This window comes from Pyxicephalus adspersus, chromosome 1, assembly GCF_032062135.1.
Source record: "Pyxicephalus adspersus chromosome 1, UCB_Pads_2.0, whole genome shotgun sequence".
NCBI classification, from domain to species: domain Eukaryota; kingdom Metazoa; phylum Chordata; class Amphibia; order Anura; family Pyxicephalidae; genus Pyxicephalus; species Pyxicephalus adspersus.
Window position 1 is genome coordinate 47,374,974 of NC_092858.1, and position 13,013 is coordinate 47,387,986.

The following is a 13,013-nucleotide window of genomic DNA, read 5'->3' on the forward strand; positions in this document are numbered from 1 at the left end:
TGTTCAGGTAAGTAACTGCTGCCAGCAGGGTCAGGTGCCCCCGTCAGGTTGGAACACCCGGTTATGAGGTCACAGACTTTTCATCAGGTCCACGTGGCCCGCACAATGGGCCGCTTCTGCTGAACGATCCTCTATAGACTTTCACCAAGCAGGACACGTCTGCCTGAATTCTGCACTGACGTCACCCTTCGGAAAAGCCGAAACCCTCGCCCAGCCGCTCGGTAATTTCCGTACACGTTCGGGCGAGCCCGCTGCGTCACGCTCAGCTCTATCCCTCCCTCTGCAGGCCGGCCGTCGTTATACAGTTGCTGACAGAGTTCAGGAGTGCGCATGTCTGGCCGCCATTTTGCCCGTTCACCCACCTACCAGAGAGCTTTCCCCTCCCCTGTGTGAGCAGCTTCCCCGGCTCCTGGCCGCTGTCCTCCAATACCGTGCTAGATTAGGAGGGGGAGGGAGGCACAGGCGCCGTGTAACAGGGAGCCGGAGCCCAGAGACACAGCGAGAGAAAAGAAAGGCAGAGTCACGGGGGAGCCATACAGACCGGAGGCCTCTTCTCTAGGAACCCCAATCCGCCTCATCGCTGCCCGGATACCGGCGGAGGCATAACACGGGGACACGGCTATTTCTATGTGTCTGCCACTCCTCCCCCCCGGTATGAAGATGGGGCCGCTGCCGGGCCCCGGCCAGGAGGAGTGTTGATGGCTGTCAGTGATGGCTGCGTCCACCGGCTGCCGCAGCAGCATCGTCCCAGCCAGCTCCCTTCTTCTCTCCCGGCTGGGCTCACACACCGGTCCCGCGCCTGTAGGCTGTCAATAGAGGCCGCCGCTCGGTGTCATTAATCGTGCGGCCATCTATCGGAGGTGACGTCCGTCTGGCCGGGTGTTTGATCTTTGGTCCCCGTCAGTCAGAGGAAACATCTCACACGTTTGGAGGAGTGAAGGTGGGTGGGCTGAGAGCTAGAGGAGGAGAAATACAATGCACCAGCCGGATCCATCTGCTGATCTCTCTGCCAGGAAGATGGCGCACCCGGCAGATGTTCCCAGAAGGGGCAGCGGTGCCACCGGCAACCCCTTGCCATTGACCAGTGTAACCGGTGGGCATATGTTGTCCTCCGATGATTATCCGCCTTCCATGTTAATGCAGCCTCCCCCAGCGTCCTCCTCTTCCCCCGGTCCTCAGCAGCATCCCCCCCAGACTCTGAACTTAATGCCCCCCCCGCTTGTTCAGTCCGGGGCGCAGATCAAAAAGAAAAGTGGCTTTCAGATCACCAGCGTGACACCTGCTCAAATATCAGCCAGCATGAGCTCTAATAACAGCATAGCCGAGGATACGGAAAGCTACGATGACTTGGATGAGTCGCACACTGAGGACCTGTCATCTTCTGAAATACTGGATGTATCTTTGTCTAGAGCTACGGACCTCGGGGGTCCGGAAAGAAGCTCCTCAGAGGAGACATTGAATAATTTTCAAGAAGCCGAGACGCCAGGTGCCGTCTCGCCTAACCAACCGCATCTTCATCAACATTTACCGTCGCACATTCAGCAGAATATCATGATCAATGGAAATGTACATCATCCCCATCATCACCACCACCACCCCCATCATGGACTTCCTACAGCTGGGCATCATGGCTTGCCCAGCGCACCTCTGTCTGGGACCCCTCAAAATGCAACAGCTATGAAACTTGTCACCCAAGGAAGTACCGACAGTACCGTTACAATAGGATCCGTCTCTTCTGCGCCTTCTGTTCCAAATGTGGGGACTGTGCCACCTATAACGCGTAAACCAAGCGGTCCTGTAAGTACCGGTATCAATCCCGTTCCAGGGAATAGTACCTCGCACAATATTCAAAATCTAAGTGGTGTCACAGGTCCATTGCCTACTAATGTCAATGTAAACTCAACCAATGTTACAAGTGCTAGTAATGTAAGTGCTGTGTCAAATGTAAATTTGTCTGGAAATGGTAGCGTGGCTTCATCCAATATCCCTAACAATGTTTCACATGCGGCCGTTGGGTCAACAACTGGATCGCCTGCAGGGCAGCAGCAGGCAGCACCTTCTGCTGCAACGTCCAGGTTTAGAGTTGTAAAATTAGACTCTAGTTCAGAACCTTTTAGAAAAGGCAGATGGACTTGTATGGAGTTCTATGACAAAGAAAATGCAGCAGCTGCTTCAGAGGGAGCTGTAGTCAACAAAGCAGTAGAGAGTGTTAAACAAAACCCACTTGAAGTGACGTCTGAGCGAGAGAGCACCAGTGGGAGCTCAGTCAGTAGCAATATCAGCACTCTGAGTCATTACACAGAAAGTGTTGGAAGCGGAGAGATGGGGGCCCCTGCAATGCAAGGATTTCAGACACTGGCTCCTCAGCAGATGGACTTTAGCAATCCTTTATCCCAGAATGTTCCTGCTTCAAATATACCACAGAGTGTTTCACAGCCTCACCTTGCACAATTGCAGATTCATTCACAAGATGCCACTTACTCTCCACAGAAACAAGTTGGACAGGCTGCGACAACTTCTATAAATGCATCTGTTGGAGTCCAGCCTAGTTCAGTAGGTGTTCAGCCTGCTACTGTTAACATTCTTGGTGTACCATCCTCTTTAGGACATCAGCAGCCAGCAGTTTCTGCGATGATCCCACAACAGTTGCCATATCCTCAGCAGACACAACCCATTCAAACTCTGCCAACTGTTCCCCAACAACAGTTACAGTATGCACATCAACAAACTGCTCCTACTCAGCTGACCACTGGGCATGTTATGCCAGCAAATCAAAGTACTGTCCCAGGGAATTTGCCAGAATACCTACAACATCCACAAATACTTCAGGCAGCAGTGGGCCCTGTACAATCCAGTTCAGCAGCAGCTGGCAGTACATCCACAGTCCCTGTTGTCCAAGCACAGGTTTTACAGGCGCAAATGCAGTCTTCTCCGGCACAGCCTCCACCAACTTGTGTAGCTCCGACTCAACCTGTGGTACATGCCCAGACTACCATGCCTGCAACCGGTAGTCAAGTTGTAGGTGTGGCCCAGCAAGGAAGTTTGCCAACACCAGTGCATCAAACAGCAGCCAGTCAGTCAACACCACCAGTTATGCAGCAGAATGTTCCAGCGCCTTCACAACAGGTAATGCAACCCACGCAAGGCATTCAGGTGGCTGCTTCTGCTCATCCACAGCCAGTAATGATTGCATCTCAGAATCCTTTGGTCCCTTCAAAGCCTCCAACACAGTTATTGGAACCTGCCGTACAGGGATTAGCTACTCAACAAGTTCCCACTGTTAGTCCTATACCAGCGGCCACCAATGTTCCTACTGTCCCACAACCGAATACAAGTGTTCCTCCTGGTCTATCACCTGCAACAACCACTTTAGCTCCCCCACCAACCGCTTCTCAACTTTCAACTGTGCAAAACGGCAATTTAGTTCCAAGTGGAAACCAGGCTCCAGTAATAGCAAGTTTGCCCATTGCTCAGAATATTCCTTTTCAAATGCCTGCTGGTCAGTTCTTGGGAGCAGCACTTGTACAGTCAGTGGCAAGTCAGATTGAAGAAGCTCGCCGTTTGGGGCACTCAGTGGTTGGCTTACCACACATTGGTGAAGGAGTTATATTGGATACAAGTAACCTCCAAGGGTCTGGATCCTTGCTTCCTCTGAAGGCTCTACCGCTTACTACACCACTAGTTGATGGTGAAGATGACAGGTAACAACCAGTTCTTGTCATCCATTGCTGTAAATCTTATGTCATATTTCCATTATTGATGTTTTTCAGGCTCGTCATATTACAAAGTACTGTAGGCATACAAGCATACTTGTTTTCTGACTGCATAATTTAGGGGCTATTGTCCTTGAAATATAACTGGCATCCTGTATTATTCACTTAGTGGAATCAGAATGTCATGATTTCCCTTTGTGTTGTATGTATTTTCCTGTGCTCCCACCCAGCCTCAGCATAAAAATACATTCCCAGCTCATCAGTTTTATAACTGCCCTTCTAAAGGGAACTAGAACATTTTAAATCCATGAGCTGCCAGCTTTGTTTACATTGGGCGAATTATTATTATTATTGTCTTTTGTTTATTATGAACTTCAAAATACATGACCAGAATTATTTCCCATTTTATATGGTTGGACAAGAGTTTTAATGTTGTGTTCTTATCCTCTTTCCCATAAGCCAGTCTTCGGGTTCCGTGAGAAATGAGCAATTTGTGCCTCCCAGGTCAGTTACCACTGACACAAATGATCTTCTTGGCTATTTGTAAAGGGAGCAATCTTTCTACTGGCCAACAATGTAAGAGGCATTCTTCCCACCAGGCTAATATACTATGACATGGCCATGTGAAATATTGGCAGGCTGTAAAACCAGTTATATATAATCTTTTTATATAGTACAGGCAGTGCAACTGCTCGAGGTATTTCCTTTTGCATTAGCCGTTTTGGGCCACATCATTAAAATTGTCTTGTGGCTAGCATTTGGGTATTCTTGAAAAGCCCGAGATGTTTTATAATGCAGGATAGCTATTCTTAGTCCTGCCCATTACGCTCCTTACTATCCTTTTATACAGGGAGAAAGGAAGTTGCACAGTATGTAGTCATGTGACCTGAAAAAATGGATCCATCAGGACTAGCTGCTAAGGACTTTCCAAGGAACTAGTTGATTTTCATGAAACTCTGGTTAAGATAAAGCCCGTCCATTCAATCTATCTTGAAAGTCCTTGATGAATTAGACAAAATTCTCCTTTTAGTTGGTTTTGCATGGGTTGCCTATACACATACATTGGCCTGAGTCCTGTTGGATATGGACAAATGTGTGTAACATATTTTGAGGAGAAAGCTTGACTGAACAAGATAGCATCATGGATAAAATGAAATTACTTTTAATGCTGTATATGGGCATGCTCACATTCATAGCCCTTCCTATTTAGGGTCCTTTCACACCAGGAACACTGGGAAAACACAATAAAATAACTATTTGTGTATCTGGTTTACACCAATGTTCTACTATTCCTGTATTGAGCTATTCGACATGCATTTTGTATCTTTTATAACTGCTTTCCTTGGAATTCAGAGTTTATCCATCCAGAAATTCATGACAATGTTGCGCTAAAATCTTAATGTTATGAGATCAGGTTTAGCTTGGGTTAAGTACAGAACACTTTTCTCGGTGCTATGTAGATGGGACGTTTTATGTAATATAAAGGCTTTCTACCCTAAGGTGACAACTCTTACACATAGTAGTGTCATAGGGAGTGGAGGTGCAGTGCTCAGTGGAGGACTTACCCCCTGACACACCCAGATATGTCTGTAGGTCTGCAAGATCACCAAGATTGGAATCTCCACCATTTTGTTATCCTATTTCCAGGGTAATATTTTAGAATTTTTGTGTTTATTGAAAAGAAACTGTTTAGTATCTAATATGCAGTCAGGTCTAAATTATTTTATATGTCTGATATCTTGTCCAAGGTCACCCGGAGGATCTGACTATACAATGGTACTTGTGAGAACAATGGATTTGTGTAGTGTTTACAGTTCAGTGAAGAAGAAATGTTCTGCTTAAACTATTACAACTGTAAGAGACTAAATATCATTCTGGTTTTGTGTCTTTACATAAGCTGTTTCCTGGCAACTGGGACAGTAGACTGAATCGTCTTTTTGGAAGGTTCATCTGTAGATCTGTCAACATTTTGTGCTTGAAAAAGAACTGAATATGCATAAAAAACCTGATTACCATTGTAATCATAAAGAGACATTGAATTTACCATTCTAAATCACCATTATCAGGAATTATATTTTAATCCTATGTAAGGGGTTTGTAGGTAGATATTGGGGTGACCAAAAATGAATTGGTTGTATGTCCTCTTTAGGCAAGAATCAAGCGATTTGTCAATGTTGCCTCATATCAATTATCATAAATATTTTGAAAAATAATAATTTTAGACAGTGTTGATATGGTATGATACACACTTTTCCCTCAGTTGTTTTGTAAATAAGGACCTAAAGTACCATATAGTGTGCCTAAGCCCAAAAACAAATTGCAGTATAATGCAGCTGGTACCCAGTTATTTCCCTAAGGCTTTTACTTTGTTTACATGGTGACCATGCCAGTAAATGCACCCGGTGTCCCTAGGCTTGGACCACTCACTGTACTGTATGTATGAAGGACAGGGTTTAGGCCGGGTAGGAATGAATTGTAGGTGTTAGCCCCTGTATTGTTACCCAACTCTTAACCACCCGAAAAACAGCTGGGTGATGCGACCAGCTGAAAGGGGCCGGGGAGAACACTGATGGAGCAGAATTGTCAGGCTCCCAGGTGTCTTCCCTGTATGCAGGTAACGAGCTGAGATTAGGAGCACCCTCTGTAAGGGACTGCTCCTAATCCAGGCATGTTACAGTACCTGTATAAAAGACACCTGTCCACAGAAGCAATCAATCAGATCCCAAACTAGCAACCATGGCAAGAAATATGTTATTCTGTCTTCCACAGCTACAATAAACCTACCATTACAGTTATAGACTGGTCATTTCTTTGTCAGAGGGCAAACGTACAAAATCAGCAGGGGATCAAATACTTCTTTCCCTCCCTGTATAATATTTTTTTAGATATGATTTATGATTTTGTCATATGGAAATGACCAAAAGAGAACAAATAAATGACTGAGTTTAAAGAATGGTGGCATTACCTGGATTTAAGCAAACTGGCAGACGCTGTAGTAGTCCTAGTTTACATATCTTCAGCATGGTGCCAGCTTTTATGTAGAACTAATTGAGGGTACCTGATCACTTCTAAATGCATGTGCAGTACAGAGCAAGCTTGAGCCCCAAAATTTTTTAAGCTGGCTGGAAAGAAGCTGTTGGAGCTGTTGGTAGCCCCTGCGTTGTGACCCAACTCTTCCATAGCCATCCAAAAACAGCCAGGTGGTTACTAAAAAGTCCTGGGTGCTGCGCCCAGGTAAAAGGACCTGGGGAGAACACTGCACATTAGAAGTCCCATAACTGCTGGTATGAATGGATTTGTTGGATAAACATGGCAGGCATACAATTAGAGATTGGTAGCAGAGATTGGTAGTCTTCACATTCTTGTTTATATGTAAAGGTTTATTAAATTTCTAGCTATGAACAAATCGGTCATCAGTTTCCCACTCTTAGGGACCTCAGCTGTGTTACATGGCTATTACCTTACTTAACCTGTAATCCTGTAGTAATTTACTTCTGCATTCTTTCTAATGTAAAAAAATGATATATGGCCTCTTTAAGTAACTGTAGATTTTAGAATCTGTACATTACTTTTGAAAAATTTGCCAAAATTTGTAATATGAGAGCTAATCTAAACAATGTAATTCTTATTTTGTAGTAGTTCAGACCCTTTGTACTGCATAGTTGTTGGTAGATCTAATGGAGATTGTGCCATATAAAGCAAAGTTTTATGGCTTTCATGCTTTGTCACTGACCTGGAACATGCATACAGGTAAGGACCTGAGTTTTTTTTCTCCTCTTTTATCTGTAATGCATTTTTGTTCCAGGTCGGTGACTTGAAGTAATGAAGTTATTTGATTGTGAGTCAGAAAACTAGCTTACGTTAAATGAAAGTGTAAGTGGTAGCTGCCTCCTTGTTTACTTTATGAAAGTCCTTTTTTTGTTACAAAAAGTGAAATTGTATAAGAAAAAATAAGTACAGTGCCTATAGATGAACCCCCCTAGTGGTCTGATTCTGGCTGTATTTCCATGCAAAAAGTGGCACAATTTTGTGCATGGAAATTATATTTACATTGTAGACCTATAATTCTTAAGCATAACTTACCAACACATTTCTAATAGTTAATAAATTTAATGATAAACTTAAAAAAAAACACAACAATCCGATAAAAAATAAATATAAAAATAAAGTATAATGTAATATACCGTACCTGTACAGCAGTATATATAATATAATAATTATATATTATATGAATATTTCTTTGTATTGGACTCAATACAGCTATTTTGTATTGAATCCAATACAAAACTTTTTGAATTTTCCGCCGCTAAGTCCCGGCTGCACCCACACATTTACCGACATCACCAGGAAACCCCGTAGGACTTCTCTGCACTTCGTGGCTGGAGATCAGGGGAGGCAAACGTGTCCCCAGGACCTGCGGGGACCAGCAAGGGCGCCAGGGGACAGCGACGGAACAAGTTAAGTGGGTTTGTTTTCCTTCTTTTAGGTAGCCCGAGTCTGACTCGGGATTACCGCTTTTTGCATTTAAAAGCGACCCCAAGTCAGACTTGGGAATACTGCTAGGGGGGTTAATGTAATATACTTGAACACATTGTATGTAAAACTGACATGGTATATAAATTCTCATAATTTAGATGTGCCACATAGAAGAAGTATACTCTTAAAAGTTGCAACCACTTCAAATCTTTGAAATTATTGACATTATTGGGGATACATTTGGTTCATTTTTTGTTTTGAGATACTATCTGCTCCAGAGTGTCCTGCCTTCATCACCTATCGATCCTTTCTGATGTTGAGTTCTTGTTAAATGTATTACCAGCATTTTTACTAGTACATTATACATAATCTTGAATACACACTCTTCCTTGACACCCCTAAGAGGGGTAGATTATGTAGGTAACACAGTATAAACCCCTAAGATATGTACATTTCAGCATTGGGGAAGCTGCATTTCTAAAGTGGAACTAAACTTGTCATTTTTTTTTTGTTTGTTTTTTGTTAGTATCAAACATATTTTATAGCAAAAATTGTAGAAAAATGTCACTTTCCTGCTCCCATTCTAGTGTTCTTAAAGTTGGAGGGTATGAAGTGGTGGAAGCTCTTCTTAACTGTAGTTATCACATTAACAGAAGCCAAATGGAGCACGTATTTCTTTCCTTCCATTAAAAAGTCTTAGCTCTGTCACATGAAAATAAATCCCTGTGCATGTTATGATATAACTGTAATGCAGCCATCTCTGTTATCTATTTATTGTAGCCTAATACAGGTTGAGAAAAGATGCATAGTGTTAAGCAATATCGACTCCTGTAGACTCTTTCGGTCATTTTGTCACTGCAAGCTTGATCATGCTTCCAAGTACTCCCATTCAACTAAATGGGAACAGTTGAGAACCATTTTGTGCAAGCTGTGGTTGTGGTGGACCATGGCGCACAGTTCCTAGAAGTAGCATATCTCTTCTGTCCACGTGGTTGCTTTTCTCCTTCTAAAGGAAGAATGGCAAGCGTAGTGAATTCCAATGCTTTAATGCGTTATTGCAGTTAGCTGTTCCTGGGCGCACAGCAGCAGAGCAGCTAACTGCATTTATCGCCATAAATGTGAAAGGGGCCTATTAGATTTCTCAGCAGTCAGAAATTTGTTTGTTCTGTGCAAGATCACCAGCCCAGCTTTAATTCTGGAATTTCAATAATAAACATATTGTGAGGATTGATTTTTTTTTTTTTAAATGATTTTTTTACTGGAAGATGCAAATATAAAATACAAGACAGAAAAAAAAAACAAATGGCAAATTAATAAAATTTTACAGCAAATGAACTAAAGCACTACAAAGTCTATGTAGACTGACACGAGCTGAGCCAGGTATTCATTAGTTATTATTGACCTCTAAGACCACTGGAGGATCCTTATCGATCATGATATACCAAGACGTATGTTCAGAAGTTTTGCTGCATCTGTTTCATCAAATTGATCTGTTGTGTGTTTATGTCCTTTAGCTCTATCTACTGGCCCTAGCATTTCTACCATACATAGTAAAGAGTACAGGATTTTGGATGAAATGGAGAACGGGGCATTTTTAGTAAAAGCCATTTACATTTGATTTATTTACTAATCATACTGTGGTTGTTTCTCTGCTCTTATTTTAAAAGGATACAACACACTGAAGCTGCTGTACTTGCTCTTCGTTATCCTTGTGATCTAGAAATAAGCCAGTGAATTTCCACTGCTGTACTTTATAAAGGGAATGTTGATGATTCTGTTGCCAGATGAGAACAAAAGGCCTTTTGCCTAAAGCACCTTAAGTGCTGGAAGGGTTTTATAACACGTTGCTTTCTGTATCAGTGATTCAGGTGTTTGGTGTATGAAATAATTGTGTTTGTGTGTAATATAGTCCTCATTTGACAGCTATTAGTAGCAGCAATGCCATGAGACTTCTAAGAATGAAGACTACTCAACTATCATTTAATAGCTTGGTCAGTAATCAACACGTTGTGTTGCAATACTTCATTAAACCGAAGTTATTTCCACTTGTAATTCTTTTTCCTCAGATGCACACAGCAATATAAATTGGTATTTCATTATCTTTACAAGTTTGCATGAATAACTTTAATGAAGATATACAGGAACAACACTTTTTCGTTAAGCTACACTTTTACCATTAAAAAACAAAGCTCCTAATTGATCGCAGTGATCAAACTGTAAAATTGTTCCATTGCAGAAAGACTGGGTGAGAGTTTGCAGCAGGGTCTCATTTATCTAATGACTGGTATGTACATAATTGTGCCGTCTGAGACAGTAGCAAGATTTTTCCTATTACAAAAATGGCATGATCCTTCAGAAACACCTCAATACGTAGCTCTGTGAGAGTTATTAACTACCATAAAGGACCATGCACACCAGTAAGGTCCATTACAACATGTTTAAATGCTTATTGCATTAAGACGTTTAAATGGTCTACCTAAAAACTAAAAAAAAAAAAAAAAATTTAAAAATCACTAGTTGAAGTCAAGAGAACTGTCCTGGCAGGTGCATTTCTGATGTTTTCAATGTATTTTGGATTGAATTTCTGTGATCAGATAGAACTTAGTATTTAGTATTTTCCATACTTCACCTCTAAGTGGGTATAAGCGAGGTCAAAATGATTGCATCTGTAGCAGGTTTTTTTGTGCATTCCATAGTTTCCAGACCCAGTCAACCATGTTACATTTCCCCTTTATATCTTTGTTTATAGTATTGTTTTCACATAGTGGTATTGCATTACAACTATACCATCCAGGAAAACCTGTTCCTGGGAGATTCTGATGACTGCAGCAGCAGTGGTGATACTGATAATGTTAAGTTCTTACGCAGAAACTCATCCTTGAGTGTGCATTTTTTTTCCAAGTAATATAGCATGTTTCTTGACAGATAAGAAATGACTATGGTGTGTCCTGCACGTAAGTTTTTAGCCTGGGGGGAGGCTTTTTTTCCCCTTCATGTTAAAACTGTTCATTACCTCTAATAGTAGACCTCGTATTATTAATACATTGTAAATGCATAATGGTGTGTTTATGAAAAAAGTATCTGCAATCCTAGCTATCCAACTATTATGAGACAGGTAGTTGGATAACATAAACATATTCTAGAGAAAGGTAGAACTTAGGCAAAAGTTATTGTGGCTGCAAAATATTTTCATTTATTTGCAGGACAAGCAAGTCACGGCCTACTATAGCGTGCCAACTCTGAATTCAGAAGCTGTGCTGTATATTTGGTGTATTTGGTATATTTGGCATTAGGTGGACCTCACAGCAACAAAACACTTATAATTAGGTGCTGCAGCACATTTTTTTTTAAATGGAGTTTTTAGTTATACTTTAAATGAGACTTAGAATATGCAAGTTGTTTTAATACTGGTGGTCAGGGGAAGAGAGCCGCCTTACATTGTTGGGCCTATCTTACATTAGTAATCTGTTTACGGTCTCCCTAGGTAGATTGCCAGTGGGCTGCAAAATTAAGTTTGTGCAATAATTATTGAGGTACTATAAGGCAGAGAGTCTACTGCTTCTGTAGTAACCCCCACCAACCTCTGAAGGAATCCTCGGGATCTACAGAATCCATCCCCATTTGAGAGGCTGTGATAGGGGGATGAAATAATTTTGCTTTTTTAGATAAACAAATTTATTTTTAGGAAAGTATACACGTTGGACAAGACAAGGAGGAAGTTTAGGATATGCATCGATCTTGCCACCCTTGAAGTAAAAAAAAAAAAAAAAAACAACAATTTTCTGCAATATGATTGGAATAATTGAAGTGGAGAACTTGCTAATTAGTTTCCAGACCTATGTTTTGAGTTGGATTTATGTCCCTTGATGATAACCTGGTTATAAAACTGTTTAAATGGGCACAATTGTAATTACAGTTAATGGTATTTCTACTGTTAGTGTAGGATATATATATATATATATATATATATATATATATATATATTTATATTGTGTGTGTCACAATCCACATACTTTGCATACCCTTATCAAATGGATATAACAAAATGATTTCAGTGATATATGGCCATTAATGGGAACACAGTTAGCAAATACTACTGACTGCCAGATTATCGGGTATTTACATGCAGTGTTTGCATACTGAATTACACTATATATTTGAGCAATTTATTACCCACGGTCTGGACATAGATGCACAGATGGGTGGCACAACTGGTAAGCATTGTCTCTTTGCTGGGTGTACTATCGTTTTTTTCTTAAAGCAATCCTGGTCCTTTTGGCTGGATCTACATGGACGTTTTTTAAAAACACATGTAAATGTTCCTATTGAGTTGATATGCATTTTTATGCACTTTTATTAGCGTTTTAAAGCTTGTCTTTAAAATGCTGAAAAACACCTATGCCGGGGTTTCCCACAGTTTACCGGGTTTTTACTAATTTGCATATTAAGTGCTCAAAACCGCGGGAAAACGTCCCATTGAAATCAATGGAAGCGTTTACCCGCGTTTTTGGGTGTTTTCCAGGATTAACCCAGCGTTTTAATTTTTTTAAACGTTGCAAGCAACATTTAAGATAAATGTCATAAACGTGCCTCAAGAAAACATCCTGGTGTAGATTAACCTATTGTAATGCATGGGGATTTCAAACATGGGCTTTAAAAGCCTCAGGGTAAATGCTGGGGAAAACGTCCGTGTAGACTAAGCCTTGAAATACCCAACTGACCTTTATGTGTTAGCAGTTAAGGTCGTTATTGTTCAAAGTTACATACTGATTAGCGCTATATAGTAAATGAAGGCTAGACTGCACCTATTAGGTGGTCAGAGTA

General features: G+C 41.4%; 1 protein-coding gene across 1 annotated transcript in view; it reads left to right on the forward strand.

Annotated features, from left to right (window-relative positions):
- The first annotated feature begins 353 nt into the window (after positions 1–353).
- Positions 354–13,013, forward strand: part of TSC22D1 (TSC22 domain family member 1) — a 53,903-nt gene continuing 41,243 nt past the window's right edge. Inside the window, exon 1 of the mRNA XM_072410103.1 lies at positions 354–3,701. Within this exon, the coding sequence (XP_072266204.1) occupies positions 976–3,701 (2,726 nt within the window). The 5' untranslated portion in view covers positions 354–975. The remainder of the gene's footprint in view (positions 3,702–13,013) is intronic.